Genomic DNA, 22391 nt, shown 5'->3' with positions numbered 1-22391 from the left:
ATGGGTGGCAAAATTTGGCCTGAAACTTCGTTTCCTTAAAACCTGAGAGTGATGCTGTGGCTGAGCAGCCAACCCTTACCTCCCTCAGATATTTTTACAACAGGCACTAAAACCGTGAAAAGGAACCTGGGTTGTACATGAGGAAAATGGCTTAGGTCCATCCAAAGCTTGGCTGGAGAGTAATGGAATCAACATTTGAAAGTTCAGAGCCTCCTAAAAATGTATTTTAAACGGGTTACAGCAGATACTGATCCCTCTCGACCTCCCTGTGGCTGGTTGGGGCTGAGGCTGGGGCGGCGGGAACCAGTGGGGGCCCCTGGCGTTTCCTTGCTGGAAGCAGCCTCTTCGCTCCGAAGGCCATGGTCGAGAAAGGCAAAGAGGCATTGGGACTGCCGAGCAGCCAGCCACAGGGTCTGGGTGGCTAGTGAGGGAGGCTGTGCCCAATCCAAAGAGCAGCATCCCGGCTGCTGCTCTCTCTGGGGAAGAGAAAAATGTGGGGAACGCAGCCGGGCAGGGTGTGCGGGAAAGGAGGAAGACTGGAGGCAAGGACAACCACAGCCGCAGCCCAGGTGGAAGATCAACAGAGTCTGCATTTGAATCAAGATTCTAGAAATGGAAAAGGACAGACAAACCCTCAACAAAATAGGATGATTCCGTGGATATGGGGCTTGAAAAAGAGCAAGGAATAAAAAAGGATGAAATGACTTGCCGAAGACGACCTAGCAAGTTATGGAGGATCTGAGTAAACCCCACAGTCCTGCACAGAGAAGTTGGCCACTCAGCCCCGTCTTCTTTTCTGGGGGGGGGGAAAAGTCAGAGTATTTTTCTGTACTGAAAAGGAAATGCAGCATGGAATAATGGGGTTAAGAGTCCACAACTCTTAAGCTCTTCCCTGAGTAAAGATCATTGTGTGATTACCCAACACAGAAAAAACTAGTTTTGAGGTTCTCTCGTTAATCCTGAATGTCATATTTATATCATCAAAAAGCAATCCCTTCATAATCTGGTTTGGTTCCCAGTCCTTTTTCTCACGAGGGACTCTCCAGGCTTGACTGACAGAACTGAAATGTTCTCTGCAAGCCCGGGAACACCGTGAGGGCCGCCAGCATCCGGCCTGCCCGAGCCCACAGGCTTCCTCGCATGTCAGACCGCCGGGCTGGGAGGCCTGGTCAGTGACCCAAGCCCAAAGCTCTCTGCAGAGGGACGTGACCACTGGGTGCACACTGCAGTCAGGAGGAAACCAGACTGGAAGCCTGCTGGCTTCTGCCTACAGGACGAATTATGGCCACGATGGCTGCCTTTGCCTCATGTGTCTTGTGGGGACAGAGGTTTTTAACCAGGGAGTGCCATGATCAGAACTGCCGTGTGGGAAAGTTAACCTGGATGGAAGAAGGAGCCTGGCTTGCAGCTGGAAGAGGCGTGACCCTGATCCTGTAACTGCGAAAACCGTGACCTTTCCGACTGTGTGCTTTCCTTCTCTCACGGAGAATCTGGGGGAAAGGGCATCCAGCAATGACCGGCAAACAGAAGGTGACACCTTCAGTTCCGAGTGTAGCATTTTGGACCTATCTTTTTTAATGTATGATAAATCCCAGCCTTTTCTACCAGGTTTTTGGTTTATCTTTGTTTTTAGATTAATCTGGAACAACTCCTCACTCTCCTGGAGCCTTGCCATCTGCAGTGTCATCAGCCTCCCCACAAGGAGCGTGTGACCAGGAACAGGGGGAGGGCTGACCCCGGTGTCCGCTGCAAACCAAGGCAGGGAGAGCAGTGCAGAGGGGAGGCACCCCCCTCCAGTGGAGGCCACACCTCTGGCCGGGTACCTGCACTGAGTTCGGCGGGACTCGGCAAACCCAGGGCAAGAAGCAAGGGACCGACTCAGGATGTGGCGACATCCAGGACAGCAGCTGCCAACACTCACTGGGTGGGTTTCCTCTCGAAATAAGGCCACTTCACTCATAGGGACAGTTTTCTCACTGCTCTAACAGTGACATCTCACTGTACCATGAATGTAAGCACAACCAGCAAGAGGCCAGACGCTGACAGCCTGGCTGTGGAAGGTGCGGCCGGGACAGAGGCATACCACGGGGTCCTGACCTTCTCCAGGGAAGCTCCCACCACCAATGGCAGGAGGTGGAGAGGGAAGGATGCAGAGTAGGAAGGCGCTATATTTCCACCCAGTTACACTCCCTGCTAATGGGCGTAGCTTCTTTGGACAATAGTTTCACAAGCTATAAAGTGGGGAGCGGAGAATATATATTGCAGGTCCTTGGTAATATGGTGGTGCGCACTGTCCACTGCCTACTCAACACCACACTGTTTTAGCTGCGGTGATCGAGGCCATCAAGTTGCATGGTTCCTCCCGTCAGTGCAGGGCTGAAGGTCTGCCCTGGTTCCCCATGTGATCCAAGGAAACTAGGATGCAGGCTTTTGTGGGGAAATTTTCTGCCTAAATATAAGAACCACCTTATAAGGCTCCTTTGCTCCCCACTCCCTGCCTATTTGGGACAGTGTCACGTGAGGGTGATGCTGGGAGCGAGAGCAACACATGGGGACATGTGCTCCCCAACGTTACTGAGTAGGAAAGAGCCCGTGGCCTCGGTGGTATCCCTGAGCTTCGGCACCTAGAAACGCATGTCCCAGACTTCTGTGTGTGAGATAACTACATGTCTGTCCTGCCTCATCTCCCGCCAGTCAAACACTCTGGGATTTATACCCAAAGGCTTCTTAACCCTTACAGCCTCCCAGTCCTGCCATGTTCATTCATACTCCCTGACTGCTAAGGGTTAAGCATTGCCTCAGAGACCAAAGTCATTGCAATCCCCAAAAGGACTTAGTAAAAAATCAGCAAGAAAACAATTTAGTGCACAGTGCAATTCTGGAGTTTTAAACAGCTCCAATGTTGAGAGTGGCTTTTCATGCCAGGGGCACAAATCAAAACAAATAAATGCACGGGTATCTCAAGGGGTAAGAAAACACACAGTGCAAGAAGATCCTATTTCACTTACTTGCCAATAGTTTCTATTTGGGGTTACACTGCCATAAACATTTCAGAAACAGAACGCTATAAGTCTAGGAAAACAGGAGACAAAAGTCCCTTCCACGTCCTAGCTACTCAAAGTGGGGTCCCCAGACCAGAATCATCTGGGATCTTGGTGAAAATACAAAATCTTGGGTCCCACCCTCGTCCTTCGGAAGCAGAATCTGCACTGTAGCAGGAGCCGCCACGGATTCGATGTGCAAGTCGGAGAAGCAGTGCTTGAGAGCACTGACTTTCTACCAGGGGCAACGGCATGATGCAGGATGGCTGGAGGGCCTCCTGGTACAGCCAGTCCACAGTTTCTCTCTCACCTCAGCGACAGAGAGAATCATACAGAGGAAAAACCGCAGCAGGCAGAAAGCTTAGTACGTATTTGTGTATCTTATGACACAGTAAGCACGCAGGCAATACGGTGGTCCCTCCTTGACTCGGGTTTCACTGTCCTTGGTTTCAGTTCCCTGTAGTCAACTGCAGTCCAGAAATATTAAACAGAAAATTCCAGAAAAAAATCCTGACATTCCCCATTACATGCTGTTCTGAGTAGTTAGTGTGATGAAATCTTTCGCCATCCCGCTCTGTCCCGTCCCGGATGTGAATCATCTCTTTGTCTAGTGTATGCACCTATGAGTCACTTGGTAGCCTCCTTGGTTATCATCAGGTAACGCTTATGTTACGTAATAATGGCCCCAGAAGGCAAGAGTTGTTTAAAATTTATCATAGTTTGCAGGTATGGCAAAAAAAAAAAAAAAAAAAATTACACACACACACACAGGGTTCTGTACTGTTTGTGGTTTCAGGCATCCACTGGGGGTCTTGGAACATATTCCCTGCAGACAATGAGGGATGACTTCACTAAACAGGAAAATCACATCCTTCAGAAATGTCTGACCCAGGGATTCTAATGTGTCAAGCAAGACAAACAAATTCACACACGTGGCCCACCTCTATGGTTTGTACAAAACCTTTCTTTAATACATGAAAATAATTTATAATCATAATACTTATGAACAGGCCATTAGTAACAGCTGCCCACTCAGGTGCCAGGGCCCAGAGGAGAAAAGCTGCAGGTAAGCATCAGTCCCAGCACAGATGCTTATAACACTGCTCTTTCCCCTCCCACTCAGGAGAACCTGTGAAACGCAACCGTGTGCAGGTGATGTCCCTACATTATTAAAGTGGTAGCACTGAGTCTGCTCATCGTTTAAGCAGGGCAATAATAAATATGTAGGCACCTTATCTACTGTTAGTCATCCATTACCCACTTCACTATGGAATGGGACACACCACCTGTCCTGCTCGGAAGGGAAGGACCCCAAGAGGGACCAGATGGAACCAAAAAAGAGTTTTCTGAAACCCTCACTCTCCACCCATCTCCTTTTCTCCCATAATGGTTTTCAATTCCACGTATTCCTTCTTACAAGTAAACGGTGCTCAATGACCTGGTTTGGTTCTAAAGGCCACAGCGCCCCCCCCCCCCCCGCCACCCCCACCCATGGGGGTCTAGGGCAGAGTCAGAAAATACAGTCTGACCCATTTCCAGAGTCTGGGCCCTAGACAGTCACTTCTCAGCTGCTCTGGGCGAATCCGTGTTTCCCACCTGTGAGTGAGAGAGAGGCAGTCCTGGCCTTCTTCAAAACACCAGAGGATGACAATCTCACAGCCTTTGCTGACAGCAAAAGAAGGAAAGAAGTCGGAAGGCATCATCTTTTTAGTCACCTTTCAAAATGAAATAAACAAAAGAAGCAAACCTTCCCATGACTGGTGTCTCGTGTGGGTAGGCTCTTAAAGTTGCTATCAACTGGTTTCCTTCAAATGTGTTAAATTTTTACTCATAAGGGAGAAATTCTTAGCACTTGCTTGCACTGTGTACATGGAATCAACATCAATTCGCACCGACATAGATTATAAAAAAAATTCAACAGGAGGATACTTTAAAAAATGCCAAGGCTATACAAGCTGCCACTCCCTCCCCAACTCCGCCACCTTCTCACAATCAAGACAACACAGGCTTAAAAGGATAAAGGGATAGAACAAGACGTGGTGGTTGGTGTCAATTCACAATTGGCCCATGGTCCAGTTGACTAATACAGACCATCGGACACAGTGTGAGAGAGAGCACTCCTTTAAGAAAATAGCAAACTGCACATAATCTCCCCATCTAGGTAAGAGCCACAGAACTTCCCCAAAGCAGGTGAGTTTCTGGTGAGATGTGAGCCAGAGGCAACACCTGGCAAGGCAAACACAAAAGGAAGGAGGGCCATAAAGGAGGGAGCAGTAACCCCAGGCCAGCTGTGCTGCAGGTGCCAGGCAAAAAAACAGCTTTCTGAAAAGGACAGACATGACCAAGAACTCACTAGTGAGGAACTTTCTATGGAGCATGATAATTAAAATGAATAAAGGAAAACCATAGATAATCCCCAGATTACAAATCCGTTATTCTTTGGCTCCCGAGTAGGAGGTAGGAGGGATATCTTAAAAGATGCTCTGGTGAAAGTAGCCAAAGGACAGAGACTTGACTTCCTCTCCTCTCCTTGATATCCTCTGTTCTGAACACTTTCAATTCATGACTAAGGCTAACAAAGGGATGCTCAGAACATTTTTATGCAAGGTAAGTCCTTGGAGAAAGTCTTGTCAACCTTACTTATTTTACGGCTAAAAAATCTGAGCCCCAGGGCAGCTGCACAGTCCAAAGGCACAGAGTTTAAAGGCACGAGGGTTGGGCAGGGGCTGGGGGCAGTTAAGGGCAAGGAAGTGAGCCAAGGACTTGAAGAGGCGCCAGGAGATCTGACAGTGATCTGCTTTTACAATCTTCAGAATGACCTTAGTCACGTCCCCACCTGCTCAGCCCTCAGTCACCTCTTCTGTGAGACCTGTGCAGCGGAAGTGACAGAGCTGCCACAAGGAGAGCACTAGGTGGGCATGTTACACAGGTATCATCTCCCAAGCCAAACGCATGCTCTGTAGTCAACGGGGCCTTGTGGCTGGCCATGTCTGCAAAGACAGGCACAGGTAACTTAGATCAAATATTAATTAATGAGTCTAAATTTCCAATGCAATATTCATATATCTGCAGGAGGGTCTTTTTCATACAAATCTCCACTCAACTAGCTCTACTACTAGAAGTTTCTGATACACCAGAATAACGCATCTGTACCATTTGAAGAGATGGTCCCTATGGGAGATAATTAAAATAGCACAATTCCAGTTGCCACAAGTATTTAAAGCAACAGTTTGCATCATTCCCACAGACTTTTGCAAAGGGCTAGTTTGGCTTTAAAGAATCTGGAGTTTTTTAATCTGAAACATATAAAAACTTTACATCAAAAACTTTACATCTAAAACTCCTAACACTGAAAAAAATCACTAAAATATGAGAATCACAGTCTGAACTCTGTTGCTCATTATTCTTTTAATCTAAAGTGACTAACTCCTATGTTCAGTAATTCATTCAACAACTACTTACCTAGCTCTTTACTGTTACTTCCAGTTCTAAACACTGGGACTATAGAGCAGAGACCCTGCCTTCATGGAGGGTCAACTTTAAATAAGGGTGGGGGTAGGACAGTGAGTAAATACAGTATTATAATAAGCAAAGTTATTAAGTATAATATGCAGCAGTGGTTTTCGAACTTGAGTGTGCATCAGAATCCTTAGGGGGCTCTTAAAATACAAACTGTTAGGCCCTCCTTCCAGAATTTCTGATTCAGCAGATCCAGGAGTGAAAAAGCACAAGAATTTGCATTTTTATCGTTTCCAAGGTGATGGTGACACTGCTGGTCTAGAATCACACCTTGAGAACCACTAATAGATCAGGGGATGGAAAGCAAGGGCAGGGGAGCTGCAATTTACCAGAGGATGGCCAGGGAAGCCTCCCTGCTGTGACACTTGAGCCAGGAATCTGAAAGGCCGTGCTAAAGAGTATTCCAGAGAGAGGGAGCAGCCAGTGCAAAGATCCTGAGGCAAAAGCATGCATGGCAAGGAGGCCAGCTTGACTGGAGTGGAATGAGGGAGAGAAAGACAAAGGAAATGAGCTCATCCAGGTCCTGCGGGTAGGCCATCATAAGGACATTGACTGCGCTCTGAGATGGAGAGGCATTAGAGGGCTTTGAGTAAAAACATGAGATAAGCCTTTAACTTACTTAACGGCGTAATTCTGGACACCATGTAGGGAACAAAGCGCAGAGGGGGAGAGCAGAAGAAGAGTACCACTTAGGGGGGTGACCCTATGAACCCAGGCAGGAGAGGACGGTGGCTTGGACCAGGATGACAGCAGGGGAGGTGCAGTGACGAGGATAACAACAGGATTTGCTGACAAACTGGACAGGACACAGAGTATGAGAGAAAGAGAAATGCCGATGATCGCCACACTTGTGGTCCGTTCACGAGAAGGATGGATGGAGCTGCTGTTAGGAGAGGTGGGGAAGGCTGTGGGAAGGGCCCTTTGTTGAGGGCCTGCGGACCCAGAGTTTTCTGTATGGCGGCTGTACAATCTGTGGAGTGAAAGAAAACTTGAGAACCCAAGAACATCATTTTAGAGGTTATACATAGCTAGGAAAGAACTTGGAGGTTCTGGGAAACAGAAAAAAAAAAAAAAAGAAAAGAAAAGAAAAAAAAAAAAACAACCATCAAATAAACACACAAATAAAAAAATTAAAATAAAAAACACAATCCAGCAGAGAACTGACTTGAATTTCTCTGCTCTCAGTCTAAAAGTTCTTGTTTGTCCCAGACTTTAACAGCTTGTGGTAATATATAAAATTTAATTTAATAATGACAAAGAAGGCCCTTTGAGGCAGGACAGAGGAAAGGAAGGGAGAGATGTGAGGGAGGGGGAGGGAGAAGGAAGGCTGAGGCCATCTGCTGCACATCCCCCGGGAAGCTCTTCCTGGAAGCGCAGCCCCTCCGCGCAGCCCCTCCGCGCAGCCCAGGGTGCTCAGCTGCGGGAAGCTTCCAGCGGGAGAGCGGAGCAAAGGATGCTCCCCATCGGGCTCACCCCAGCAAGACTCCTTCCGAAAGCTGCTGCTCAACTACCGCTAGCAGCTGCTACAGGATGGGAAGCTGCTTAAAATCTCCCCGAGTATTTCTCACCCATGGTGTGCAGCTGGGATGGAAAACAAAATTACAACCGACTGCATCCTCGGTTCCGGCGAGAGGTTTCACACATGTTACCATTTACCAAGAGCCCAAATTCTGGGGGCCATGTTAATCTGCTGTCCTTATTTCCTTAAACCGTGTGTGTGTGTGTGTGTGTGTGTGTGTGAGAGAGAGGGAGGGGGGGGGGAGAATTTTGGCAAGTTTGTTAAATCATAATTCACATAATTACAAACTTCCTGAAACTCAAACCACATATTGTGGTTCATGAGAATGCTCTTTACAGCCGCCAAAGGTTTTAATTCGCACATGTCCTCTGCTTTCTGAATGTAGCCCATGGCCCTTAACTTGTATGATCTGCTTTACTCTTCCTTAGCATTATTAATCGTTTCGTCATCCGCTGGCTGAGACAGAGCTTGCCTAAAGTCAAAGCTGAAACGTGTTTTAAAAAAAAAAACCTCTTTTCAGCCTTAAAACTATACACTAGCACACATACCTAAATATTTTCCATTTCGCCTCCCCGTCTGTTGAGCTGGTGCGTTCGGACTTGTTTGAGCTTTCGGCTGTGACTTACCTACTCCCCCTCTGCCACCATCAGGCGGGTGCCTGTGCACAGCCTGCCGAGACAGGGTGTCCAGCACCCCCGCCCTGCAGGTCTCACTGACCGGAAGTTTGGGAGCACCTGTCCTGTGTCAGGCACCGTTGGGGGTGCTGAGATGGAGGGTTTACGGCTGGTAAGTACATGACCTGTAGGGAAGTGGGCGACGTGGAGACCCAGGTTCACTGCCATCTACAGTAGTTGGAGAGTATAAGGAGGGCACTTTCGAGCCACCAGGGCAAGGTGCTTGACATAATGAAGGTGGATCTCGAAGAAGTGAAGCAGAAAGCACGGGTGGAGGAGACGGGAAAACAGGTGGGGCCTTCACTTTGCCATTGGGGGAGGCAGAGCTTTATGCCATAAGCAAGTTTTTCACTTGGCACCAGGGAACTGTATGGTCAGACTGGCGTGGTAGATTGTTCACTCTGGTGATACTAGAGAACTCGGAGGGCTAAAAGAGGAAGAGCAAAATGACACAGCAGGAGGTGAGAAGGGGTGCTTACAGTCTGGCCTCCCTAGCCGCCTCCTTTCGGTGTTACAACAGCCTATACAATCAAAGGGCACCATCCCCATCTCAATGAAAAAGCAATATGAGCTAAATAGTTCTCAACTGGAATGTGTGTTCACTCCTTTAACCCTCTAGCACAAGCATTTTCCCATTGCACAGAAGTGGAGGAGACTGAGTGCCGAGAAGTTAAATATCTTGGTTACACAGGGTTAGAAGGAGCAGTGCCAGGGTGTGAACTGGAGCAGTCTGGTGTCAGAGCCCACACACTCCAAATCCAATGAGAAATCACCATTCCCTGGTCTGGATGTCCCGGGAGCTTTCTGAGCTTTCTGACACTAACCAGAATGCATGCACGGAGCCCATGGTACCTGCTTGAAGCAGCAGCCTGTCTTCCCTACAGCACAGAAAATACTCCTTCCCCTCCCCTCGCCAAAGTGCACTTCCCTGGAGCCAAAGAACACAGGAGGGCAACAAAAGAAACTATCAGCTATGGCAGTGATCGGCAAACTCATTAGTCAACAGAGCCAAATATCAACAGTACAACGATTGAAATTTCTTTTGAGAGCCAAATTTTTTAAACTTAAGCTTCTTCTAATGCCACTTCTTCAAAATAGACTCGCCCAGGCCGTGGTATTTTGTGAACGAGCCACACTCAAGGGGCCAAAGAGCTGCATGTGGCTCACGGTTTGCCGACCACTGAGCTATGAAACTCCACTCTGAGCATAAAACTCCACGGCCATGTACCCCTCCCTCTGGCTCCTTGAGAAAAAAATACCTGAGTATTGGAAGCAAGTTAAGTCTAATTCCATGGTTTCCCCAGTAGAAGTTTTAGTCATAGTGTTAGATGCAGACTAAAGCTGAAAATGTATTCAAAGGCTGACTAAGGATATAATCTCCCTCCCAGAAAACCGAGATGCTGCCCCGAGTCATAGCCATGTGCCTTGTCAGTGAAAAGCTGGTGCTTCAGCTTTATCTCGTGGCTTCAGGTACATTACATAGAGGTGGTGATAAATTTCTACAGTTCTGGCTGCCTTAGCTCAGTACCAGATTTGGTTTCCGTTAGGAAAACTGAGATGGAAAATTCAGACTCACACACCCCTAAAAGGCAAAAGTTAAGTGGAAATGAGCATGAGCTCCACCTCATATAATGCAGTAGTTAGTATATCCTTCCAGAAAGTTCTTTAGAAAAGACATGTTGTGGAATCAACATCTTTAGTAGTACAGTCATTGAAAAGTGATCACCATTTCAAAGACTCCTAAGGTACGTACATCTGCAGGGACCACCCCAAAGGTACCTGCTTATGTGGCTTTCTGTTGGCCCAGAACAGCATCTCATTCATTCCGGACAAACGGGCTGAGTCACTGGCCAGACAAAGCACTGAGCAATTCCTGACAATATGACAGAGCATCAAACCGGAAAAAAAAATGTGGGGCCGTGGGAAGAGCATGACTTTCAAAGAGCCCCTCCTTCCAGCACATAGTGCAGCAAAGACAAGGACTCTCACCAAGGCACCCGATCCAAGCTTATTCTCAGGAAGTCACAAGACAGACAGGCTGCCCAAGCACAGGAGAAATCGAAGATGGAAAGCATTTTCTCTCAAAACCTGAGGAGACACGACGCTTCCCAGTGCGAAGAGTGTGTGCTGTCACTGCGGTGCTTCCTTCTTCTCCAAATGCTGCCCGCGGGGGACTGCTCCTCCTAAAACTTTACAAACGACGCTGGGTCTCAGCGTGGACAAGGGGGGAAAGGTGCTGAATGTGTTTCGCAGACCAAAACAAAATCAATGTATGCAGAGATGTGCAGGGGTTAGTGACTGCCACCGGTCTTCCGCCCAAAACTGAGGTTGTTTCAGTCCACATTTGGGATTCTCTGCCTGGAAGTCCCACAGCTGTGGGTCAAGGGCTCCAGAGCCAGACTGCCCAAATTTGGAGCCTGACTCCACCACCTGTGCTACTACCTGGGCAACAACCTCCCCCCTGGGCCTCCGGCTTCAGTCCGTAAAATGGGTGTAAAAGCAGCACTCCCCCACAGGGCTGTGGCGAGGATGGATGAGTCACAAAGCGTCAGCAGGGCACCTGGCCTGGCACACAGGAAGCACTCAACCCACATCAGCTCCTGATTTGATACCCACAGTCAATGATTTGTTCTCCTGGAAACAGAGCCAAGTATATTAGCCTGTTCTCCCTTGTTGGCTGCATAATGAGGTGGGTGTTTTTTGTGGTTTCAACCAGGCCCTTTATTTTCCCTTTTCTCACCAAAAGTTCTGAGAAAGGAAATGTGTATATATACAATAGAGGAAGTGATTTTTTAAAATAAAAATTCTGCTTTTTATTAGAATAGCAAAAATACCCTTTTTAGCACTGGCCAGGTGGTTCGGTTAGGTGGAGCGTCATCTCGTACACCAAAAGATTTCAGGTTCAATTCCCAGTCAGGACATAAACCTAGGTTGTGGATTCAATCCCCTGTCTCCATAAGTACAGGAGGCAATGGATTGGTCTTTCTTTCTTTCTTTCTTTCTTTCTTTCTTTCTTTCTTTCTTTCTTTCTTTCTTTCTTCCTTTCTCTCTCTCTCTCTCCCCCCCTCCCCTTTTCTCTCTCTAAAATCAATAAACATATCCTCGGGTGAGGACAAAAAACAATACTCTTTTTAAAATCCATGTTCATAATAATACTCGCAAGGTAAAATAAACACACATTACATGCAAAGTAATAAATGCAAACTTCTCCCCTATTTAACTTTTATTTCAAAACACAAGGCCTAAAGAGCATAAAGATGTAGAGGGAAGAGGGCACACACAGTCTGAATGAGAGTAATGCTCCATTTGTTCAAATATAACAGGTGGCGACACCTCTCCCGTCGCTGGGAGTCTCTACTCTCGAGGCCCCCCACGTCACCCAGTGGACACAGATGCCAGCAGAAGACCCACAGACGCTGGGGTCAGCTTTTGTTCCTATAAAGTGGGGATACCACCAGCATCTACCTGTTCCAAGAAAGAAACATTCTAAATGTGTGTTGAGTGATAGTTTTATTTCATAGTTTTTTTTTTGTGTGTGTGTGTGTGTGTGTGTGTGTTTTTTATTTAATTCTAAATACTCAGGTTAGAGACTATGGAGAAAATGAAATGTGAATTCTAGCAAGTTCTAGCTCTAGAACTGTAAAGAGTGCAATTGAATGCCTGTTCACCCACCACTATGCATCTAGAGATGCAATTTTAGTTCGTGTTATACACAGGCGTGAGGTCAGACACAAACGGGCACCAAGGCAGGCCCCGCGTGGCTGTACACACAGCCCTCTGCACGTGCCAGGCACCGTTCTGAGCACTTTGCATGGAGTCATTAACCCTCACAACACCCAGGCGCTGGCTCCCTGCACAGGCCCTGCAGAGTCCCGCAGCCCCGCAGAGTGCATGTCCTGGGTCACACTCCCCACCACCACCCGCACGCAGTGGGGAAAAGAACCAGAGGCCTGAGAGGCAGTGGAAGTCAGGAAATCTTAAGAAAAAAAGATACTGTGCTCCAGAACGCCCAGGATAGCGCTCGGGTCCTTAATCTGACAAGAACAGCGGGATGAGGTCACTGGCTGGGTACCAAGGGGCAGAACATGGCAGGGGATGACCCGTCTCCATGTTCCTAAGGCAGTTCACTGCTATTTTGATCCTCTTACTGAGAAATGATCATTTTATCACAAAACAGAAACAGTTAGTTGCACTTCCAAAGCAGCTTAGAGCAAGATGAATGAGAAGTGAACTTCTAAGTTCCCTAATTATAATAGTAAGCACTGCCTTTGTGAAACTCATAGAGCTCCTCGGAGCTGAACTCCTTACAGGACAAACCTGAGGTACCTATGACCTCCAGGCAGTACGAGGGACAGTCAGTGTGATCCTGTTGATTGTATTGGGTCGGCAGCTAAGTAATTGCGGGTTTCACACATATATGGCTTCAGTTGAATTTTTAGGTTTGCAGACGTAGTACAAATGTAAAACACATTTTGTTATTTGATAGTTGGCTATTCAGCTGTTAATCAGTAAAAAAAGTTTTTTGATCTGTTTTGTAGTTTTCATTTGGCGTTCGTTGAAAAATGGAAAATCAAAAGGAACATTTTCGTCATATTTTGCTTTTTTATTTCCGCAAAGGGAAAAACGCATCACAAGCTCATAAAAAGTTATGTGCTGTTTATGGTGACGAAGCCTTAAAAGAACGGCAGTGTCAAAATTGGTTTGCCAAATTTCGTTCTGGTGATTTTTCACTCAAAGATGAAAAACGCTCTGGTCGTCCAGTTGAAGTTGATGACGCCCTAATCAAAGCAATAATCAATTCAGACTGTCACAATACAACACGTGAGATTGCAGAGAAGCTTCATGTATCACATACATGCATTGAAAATCACTTAAAACAACTTGGCTATGTTCAAAAACTCGATACATGGGTTCCTCACGAACTGAAAGAATCACAGTTAACGCAACGCATTAGCAGCTGCAATTTGCTAAAGAAACGTAATGAAAATGATCCATTTTTAAAACGACTGATAACTGGCGATGAAAAATGGGTTGTTTACAACAATATCAAGTGGAAAAGATCATGGAGCAGGCCAGGTGAACCAACTCAAACAACATCAAAAGCTGATATTCATCAAAAGAAGGTTTTGTTATCAGTTTGGTGGGATTACAAAGGAATTGTCTACTTTGAACTCTTACCACCCAACCGAACGATCAATTCTGATGTCTATATTGAACAACTAACAAAATTAAACAATGCAGTTGAAGAAAAGCGGCCCGAATTGACAAATCGAAAAGGTGTTATATTCCATCATGACAATGCAAGGCCGCACACATCTTTGGTCACTCGGCAAAAATTAATGGAGCTTGGTTGGGATGTTTTGCCACATCCACCATATAGTCCTGACCTTGCACCATCTGATTACTTTTTGTTTCGATCTTTACAATACTCCTTGAGTGGTAAAAATTTCAATAATGATGATGATGTCAAATCGTACCTGATTCAGTTTTTTGCTAATAAAAACCAGAAGTTTTTTGAACGTGGGATTATGATGCTGCCTGAAAGATGGCAAAAGGTCACTGATCAAAATGGGCAATACATTACAGAATAAAGTTATTTAGTTCCATGAAAAAATTGTCTTTGATTTTCTTTAAAATCCGCAATTACTTAGTTGCCGACCCAATAATAACGGCAGCAACAATAGCAAAAGTAGCAATAGTAGTAATAGTACTAGAAGTACCAGCTGTTGGTATTTACCAAGTACCTGTCATATGTACGCTGGCCACTGTTAAGGTCGCTGGACATAAAGAGCCTCATGTGACTTCACACAAAAATGATGGAGCGGGTTACATCTGTATTTCCCTCTATGGAAACTGAGTCTTAAAGAGGTTAGGTGACCTGACTGAGGTCAGAGAACTTGAGTGGTGACCTGGGAATTTCAGCCCACGCTGATGATCCCCAAGCTTGTACTTAACTAGACTACTCTGGTGCTGAACAGTTTGAAGCTTTTGTCCACAAATGTTTTCAGTTATTTAGGTGAAGTTTTTTGTTTTTTTTCAAACTGTCCTTAGCCTGTGGAACAAGGACCATTCTTCATTCTTTACAATGAAAACAAAAATGAATATATATTAATAAATATATATATTTACATATATATAAAATCAGTATATATGGCACTAATTTGGATGCCTCAAGAACAAAATTCAACATTAATAACACCAAAGCAGGGAGGGAGAAGATAGATGAATCAAGAATGGCCAAAGACTGATAAAAGCCAGGTGATGGGTACAAGAGGGGTCTTCCAAAGTTCTCTCTTCTTTGGGCTATGCTTGGAATTGTGCATAATAAGAGGTTTGAACATGGCTTTTACGATAGAGAGTTCATTAAGTTTACTGATTCATTTCCTTTCATTTGTTTTACTAAGTCAGAATTTACATGGTTTAAAATTCAGCATGTTATGAAAGTCATACACTTAAGCAGTGAGGGGTAAACAATAAATCAGAGAGATGACTCAAGGCCTGTCCTTGTGTTGGGCGTGTGTTTGTTTTCTGCTGAAGCTCTTGCATTTCGAATAATAACCCCAAACCCTCCGATTTGTTTAGGAAAAAAAAACCTGGGATCAAGGACCGTGATCAACTCTCATCTAATAAATAAATTCATGTTGAACACACACACACACACACACACACACCATGGCTCTTTCTCTCCAACTCAAAAAAGAAGCAGATTAGGACGATTCAACATTTGGGGCAAACTCCAACATTCTCCAACGACAGATGTTAGGTCAGCGATTCTCACTGGAAGGAGGATGCTAGTAATATCTCCTGCCTGGAGCCAGAAGGCTGAACCCCTTCAGTGACAGGGACAGTCCATTACAGGGAAGGACTGGCCAGCCAAAAATGCCAAAAGCACTGACAGCCAAGAGGACTGCTGAGACAGGCCTTCATGGCAAAGGGTAAAACAAGAGTCAACCTGCATCAGGCTACGTGTTACCCCAGGCCACTCAGATTCCTCGAGGAGCATTAACAAAATGAGAGGTTCTGTACTTAAAAGGGCTGTCTGATGCATTCACTCGGTAGACACTTACTTGTCAGCGTGCCAGATGACGGTGGAGAATAGCCAGGCAGGTCAGATTTAAGAGCCAAGTAAGCCCTAGATTTTAAGAATTCACAATTCTTTCTACCACCTCTTTCGAAATAAAAGATTTTAGATTAACGGGCACAATGCTTTAAAGTTTCAAACTCATTAAAAACTCTCAAAGTGCTTTTCTTGCAGTTATATAAATATCACCAGTATTCAATCTAAAAGGTAGAAAATATACCGTATTTTTCGGACCATAAGACGCTCCGGACCATAAGACGCACCAGTTTTTAGAGAAGGGAAATGAAGAAAAAAAGATTCTGAAACAAATAGTGTCCTAAAATATTTTATGTGCATTAAAACCCAACATCACAGTCATAAACACATGTAATCAACCCTGTAAAGTAAACAGCAGCATTTAGAACCATTTTAGAGCCGGGCAAGCACACAGAGACCACACAGAGCCGGGCAAGTAAAAAAACTTTTTTTTTAAAGTATATGTGTAGGCTATATTTGGACCATAAGACGCAGGGACTTTTTCCCCCCACTTCTGGGGGGGGAAAAGTGCGTCTTATGGTCCGAAAAATACGGTAATTAAAAATAAAAGTTTTCTTTATCAAAGGGCTATTATTTCAAAAATATTTCTCGGATGATCTAACAAAGATTTATCAAAACAATAGGAAAACATGTTACGCCTAAGAACCAGACATTCTATAATACAGAAGCCCAAATACATTCTTAAAACAGGTTATGTGCATTTATTAACTTCTTAGGCATGATTCTATATTCTGTGAAAATATAACACTTCTGTAAACAAGATTTTATCTTTATCAGCTTTACCTGCTATTTGTACTGAACCATCCTCACCCAGAAGAATATTACCAGCTTTCAAATCTCTATTAGGAAAAAAAAGAAAAAGAATGAATTGTGCAGTACCGATATTATATTGCATTAATTCACTCAGGGAGATTTTAAAGCATATCATAGATTTTTGGCATTATTTTATAAATACTAAAATTATAACATAGATTTCAAAAATTATAAAATACATGTGATTTTATAGTTTGTTCCTGGGAGTGGTTAGGATGTTAGTAACAAATATTTTCTGTGAAATCAATATCCAGATTTAATTAAATCAATAGTGAGTAGATGCTTCCTTTTATGTTAGAGTTAAGATTGCCCATATATTCACAATACTATTGTTTTATCAAGAATGTAAAGCTGTTCTATTGTTTGTGGTGTAATTCCAAATTCATCACATCAGCTTCTTAAAAAATTGATTTGATCAGTCTCTCCTCTGAAGAGACACTGATTATGAACACGACTTATAATATTCTACAATATATTTCTTCATTATATTGTGCTGAGTGGTCTTAATAATTTAAAAATGACAGCCGAAACTGGTTTGGCTCAGTGGATAGAGCGTCGGTCTGTGGACTGAAAGGTCCCAGGTTCGATTCTGGTCAAGGGTATGTACATTGGTTGCAAGCACATCCCCGATGGGGGGTGTGCAGGAGGCAGCTGGTCGATGTTTCTCTCTCATCTATGTTTCTCTCTCATCAATGTTTCTAACTCTCTATCCCTCTCTCTTCCTTTCTGTAAAAAATCAATAAAATATATTTTAAAAATAATAATTTAAAAATGACAATCTATAAGTTTAGTTTCTAAAGTAATATTTTTCTAATTATGGAAAAAAAGTAAATTGCTCACTTATAGTTTGAGGTAGGGAAATTAAACTATTAGTATTTCTGGTAAATGGTTATCTAGTTACAACTATCCCTAAGATATCGCTAACCCATCCAAAACACCAGGCACTCATAGTCTTATGTTGTTTGGCTATCTAAATTGGCATTTTATAACACAAGGAAGATTCCCTCTCACCATCATGTCAAAAATAATGAACACATTACAATGTCTGAAACAGTCTAGCCTGCATTAAAAAGTTAGAAATGATATCCAATTCAAATGAGCATGCTTCAAGAGCAGCATGTGAACTGATGTTTTTTCCTGAGTCCACTCAGTACTCTCTACATTCTATTTTCTTTCTTAAGTATCCCCCCACCTCATCTATGTAGCCTAAGTTAGAAACAGTGCCAATCCCTACCCACCTGCAATATGTCTTTCCTTAATATTCTTTATTAACTAGGACTAAAGAGACAGCTGAGTTTGAACATGTCTGCAGAGGCCATCCATACCTGTGAATCTGGCCGTTTCTGTGTAGATAGTCTAAGCCTTCCAAAACCTCTTTAAGAATTGTTGCTATTATTGCCTCTTCCAGAACTCCGTTCTTGTGTTCTCCTCGGTTGACGATGTATTTGATGATATCCAACATTGAACCTAAGTGCACAGGCAAAAGAATGGAAAAACTGGGTGAGCGTCATCGTTACCTTTTCAGAATGGGGTTCCCTGTTTAGAAAAGTAAACGAGGACATAAAAATGTGTTTTTTGTTTACAAATATCCCCAAGGCACACAAACACATGGCAACGCATGGCCAGACACACGACGTACACGTTTGCGGGCTCACTTTCTGTTGAAATAAATGAGAAGGATTCTGGGTCAGGAACCAGAAGCCTATTCAGGGCCACTGCCCAGGGAACCCCTTTTCCCCTAGGCATGCAATTGGCTACAGACTCAAAAGAGGGTTCAAGACATCAGAACTGGGGGGGGGGGGGGGGGGGGAGACCAGGAAGCCAGGAGAGAGGTGGCAGTAAGCCCCAGAGCAACCGGTACAGGTGGGAGGAGAGAAAAAAGGTGTGTTACCTCCAGGCCTGCTGAGAACCGGAAGATTCCTTTCTGTGACTCTAGGCAATCTTTATTTTTACTGACGTGGTAATTGACGTACTGACTTTTTATGATTAAAAAAATGAATACACAGTACTCTGTTATAACAAACAGGTTAGTATCCTTGGCACTGTGAATTCATGTTTCAGCACAGAGCAATTAATATTCCGAACCTCCGGGTCATTTTAAAAACCAATATTCCCCAGGGGAGTCAACATTTCTGACAAGTTAACAAATGGCTTACCTCAGGACCTGACTTTGGCTCCAGGCTCTCAATGATTAACTCAGAGGGCTGAGTTTCCTCATCGGATGTTACTACGCCAGATTAACCGCCCACCCCTCATTAAGAGATGGAATGTGATAAAATATTATAGACGGAAACAAATGCACATGTCCTACCTCAGAGAGAAATGGAACATCTGTTTATTCATTGACTCTTGGGTTTTTGGCTCATTCAGAATATTACACTTCCAAAACCATTTGATTTTTACCTTATAAGGACACACCATGCCAAGTATATATGCAGTGCTGGCCTGGCTGATGAAAGCGAGCTGAGCTAGCATCCACATCTGCCCACACTCGCTTTCCCTGTGGAAATGCAAAACCTGTTCCTCTTACCCACTGAAGCCCAGGAGACTAACTGTTTTCTTTCAAAAGACAATGAAATTTTCTAGCAAGTCCTGAGGAAAGTGAACCGGGATATTCTCAGGCTTATAAAAGGTTAATTGGGATAAAAATAAATAGAGGAAGTAAAATCCTCAGCCTCAACAGAGTATTTGGGGCTATCCAGCATCCCAGGTTACCGTGGGTGGGCCCCTCGGGAAGAGACTGGATCCTGTCATCGATAAAGTGCATTCCTCCCGAGAACCAAGATGCAGGCCCGACACTTGACTGCTGTGTCCGGCTCCAATAGGCTTCCCTTTGCTTCTGTCTTTCCTTTTTCATTTCACTTTTTAATTAAAAACCAAGTAGGCACTCAAGGAGACAATGGTGCACAGGATTGACAATACCAGAACAGAACCGAACTCGGAGCTGCCAGGCTCCCTACTGAGAACACCCCATCAGCCCCAAGGCCATTACAAGGCATTCATCATATCATTTCTGGGCTTCTGCTTGTTCCAAGATACTTTCTTTAAAAAAATTAAAATGCCCCCCTGGCTCAGCCTTAGCTGGCAAAGGGTCTGCAGATGAAAACGGGCTGCTCTACTGCCCATGTTGTGCTGAGCCGGTTTGGGCTTCATCCAGGAACCACAAAATGTTCTCCTTTGCTCCTTAACCCCACTTCACATCTCAGGATGCTAGACAGTGTGTGGCCCTGGAGAGAGGACACGCTGGAGAAGTGGGGACGCTGGATGTTATGAAGGAAATAACTTGTTTTCTGTGCTTCAGTTCTGGGGCCAGTAAAGGGAAGGTGATAATACGTCCAGCATTGCTTTGAAATCAACAGGTCCCACAGTCACAATTACAGCACGGACAGTAACTGTGACCTTGGGCAAGCTATGGAACTCTCTGACCTTTCTGAAAACAGGGATGGTGACACCTGCCATTCAAGGATGCTGTCTACACTCCGTGAAATAAATACTTCGCCCTGAATAGGATCTAACCACAGAGTAAGTGTTAGACAAACTTAAAGGCTATCATTATCGTTCCCTATCAATTATGATTCTAAAGTTTAAAAGAAATAAAATATGAAAGTGCAAAAGTGCCTTATCAATTATACAGTCCAGGGCTTTTATAACTTCAGTGATCTGAGGCTAGTGCGGGAAAGTGACTTTCCCTGCCTGAGTGCGAACATGTGATGAAATAGTGCCATAGTGCCACTTCTGATCAATACCGCACACCAATAATTTAACATGCGGGAAGTCTCTCTCCGTTTCAACTGACACACATTTACTGAGGACCCACTGGGTCTCAGATACAATGAATTAAAAGTGCACCTGAGCCTTAGCTCAGTGGAAGGGCATGTACATGGGTTGCAGGCTCAGTCCCTGGCCCCGGTCAGGCCGCACGTGAGAGACAACCAATTGATGTGTCTCTCTCACATCAATGTTTCTCTCTCCCTGTCTCTCCACCACCTCTCCACTCTCTCTAAAAAAAAAAAAATAGGAAGATATCCTTGGGTGAAGATTAACAAAACAAGCAAACAAACAAAAAAAGTACATTCAACTGTGCTTTCGTCACAAATCCACAATCTAAATCTGCACTGTCCAACACTGTAGCCACTAGCCACCTGTGTTATTTAAATATAAGCTAATTAGAACAAAACAGAAATTCAGTCCCTCAGCAGCACCAGCCAATGTCACGTGCTCCAGAGCCACATGTAACTACAATAGCAGACACTGGATAGCACAGGACAGAACATTCCCATCGCCACAGCACTGAAGTGATGCATTATACTGCACTGTGTTAAGGACTTGAATAATGTTAAAAGGGAAGGGTTTAGGGAAGGAGGAACTGGACAGCACGGGATAGCTGCAGAGAGCAGGTGAGCTTTTAGGACTTGAACACGTAAAGAGGAAAGGGCAGGTCTAGGGCTGAGGGGCAGCGCACATGAGGGCACAGAGACGTCAGAGAGCAGGAAGGATTTAGGGAGTCTAACCTACGCCATGAAAATAGTGGTAAAGGAGACATTAGAAGTTAAGCTGAATGGGACTTGATTCTCTAAGCAAACCTTTTTTTTAAATTGATTTTAGAGGGAAAGGGAGAGAAAGTAAAACATCAGTGAGAGAAACACTGATAGGCTGCCTCCCACTGGGGATTGAGCCTACAACCTGGGCATGTGCCCTGATCATGAATAGAACCAGCATCCTCTTGGTGCATGGGATAGTGCTCAACCAACTGAGCCACACCGGCCAGGGCCCATGCAAAACTTAAATATAGGTGTAAGGGGATCAAATCTGAAATCTTAGCCAAGGAAAACAAGCAAACAATGACAGAATCCACTTACCTCCACTTAGTAATTTCATGACCAGCCAAAGTTCATCTTTTACCACAAAAGAAGTGTAATAGGTCACTACGTTGGGATGGCTGCACTGACTCATGGCTTGAATTTCTTTCTATAAAAAAAAAAAGTAAAACATGACACAGTAGTACCAGGGGCTGAAAATCGGGAAAATGCAAGTGAACCACAGTTGAGCATCTGGCTGACTTTCCCACTTACAAGCATTTCTGGGGAGGGGGCTGTGGTAAGGGGCTGCCAAAGAAGCTACATCAGACCTAACCCTCTTATTCTCATTATCAACTTGCTAGAATCAGAAAGGCGTGTATAGACCATAGACCACTGAACCAGCCACAGGTCAGAGGAATTTCAGGTCGCTATATTGCCCAGACGACCCCCCACTCTGCCAGCAAAGACCCTGCCGTACATGACTACGTGCCTCCGACCTGAATGGAGGGAGGCCTCCACAAACAGACGAAAGGCTAGGTGAGTGTTGGGAGACATGCTGGGTTGGGGTCACCCTGAACTCTGGTGCGTGTCTTACTCCTCCCTCATCTAAGAGGGAACCACACAACTGTTGCTGATTTTCTCAGGACTGCTATGATGGTAAGTGAGAAAATACACAAGAAAATGCTTGATTATCATTTCCCAAACTATTTTCCTTGGTAAATGTTCCATCAAGGAGATAAAGGGGCAGAGGGGGATTGGTAAAGCGAAATGTGCCTGAAAAAACGTCAGCTACTAAATCTCACTCTAGAAGAGTCACAGGAATATTAGTATTGTCAAAGGCTCGGAGAAGTCCCGTGCTAGATAAACTGTCCTAGCTGAATCCAGATTAACGATGCAGGTTAGGCAACA

The 22391-nt window shown here is 44.7% G+C and overlaps 1 protein-coding gene across 2 annotated transcripts in view; it reads right to left on the bottom strand.

Moving 5' to 3' along the window:
• Window positions 1–22391, bottom strand: part of STK39 (serine/threonine kinase 39) — a 259098-nt gene that overhangs the window by 161969 nt on the left and 74738 nt on the right. For both annotated transcript variants that reach the window (XM_045575258.1, XM_036421465.2), the window contains 3 exons: window positions 21543–21651; window positions 18009–18150; window positions 16654–16709 (listed from right to left, as the gene is read on the bottom strand). In XM_045575258.1, coding sequence (XP_045431214.1) covers window positions 16654–16709; window positions 18009–18150; window positions 21543–21651 — 307 coding nt within the window. The remainder of the gene's footprint in view (window positions 1–16653; window positions 16710–18008; window positions 18151–21542; window positions 21652–22391) is intronic.

The sequence above is a fragment of the Pipistrellus kuhlii genome, unplaced genomic scaffold (genome assembly GCF_014108245.1).
Source record: "Pipistrellus kuhlii isolate mPipKuh1 unplaced genomic scaffold, mPipKuh1.p scaffold_m20_p_7, whole genome shotgun sequence".
Classification (NCBI taxonomy): Eukaryota; Metazoa; Chordata; class Mammalia; order Chiroptera; family Vespertilionidae; genus Pipistrellus; species Pipistrellus kuhlii.
This window is presented reverse-complemented; position numbering and strand designations above follow the sequence as displayed.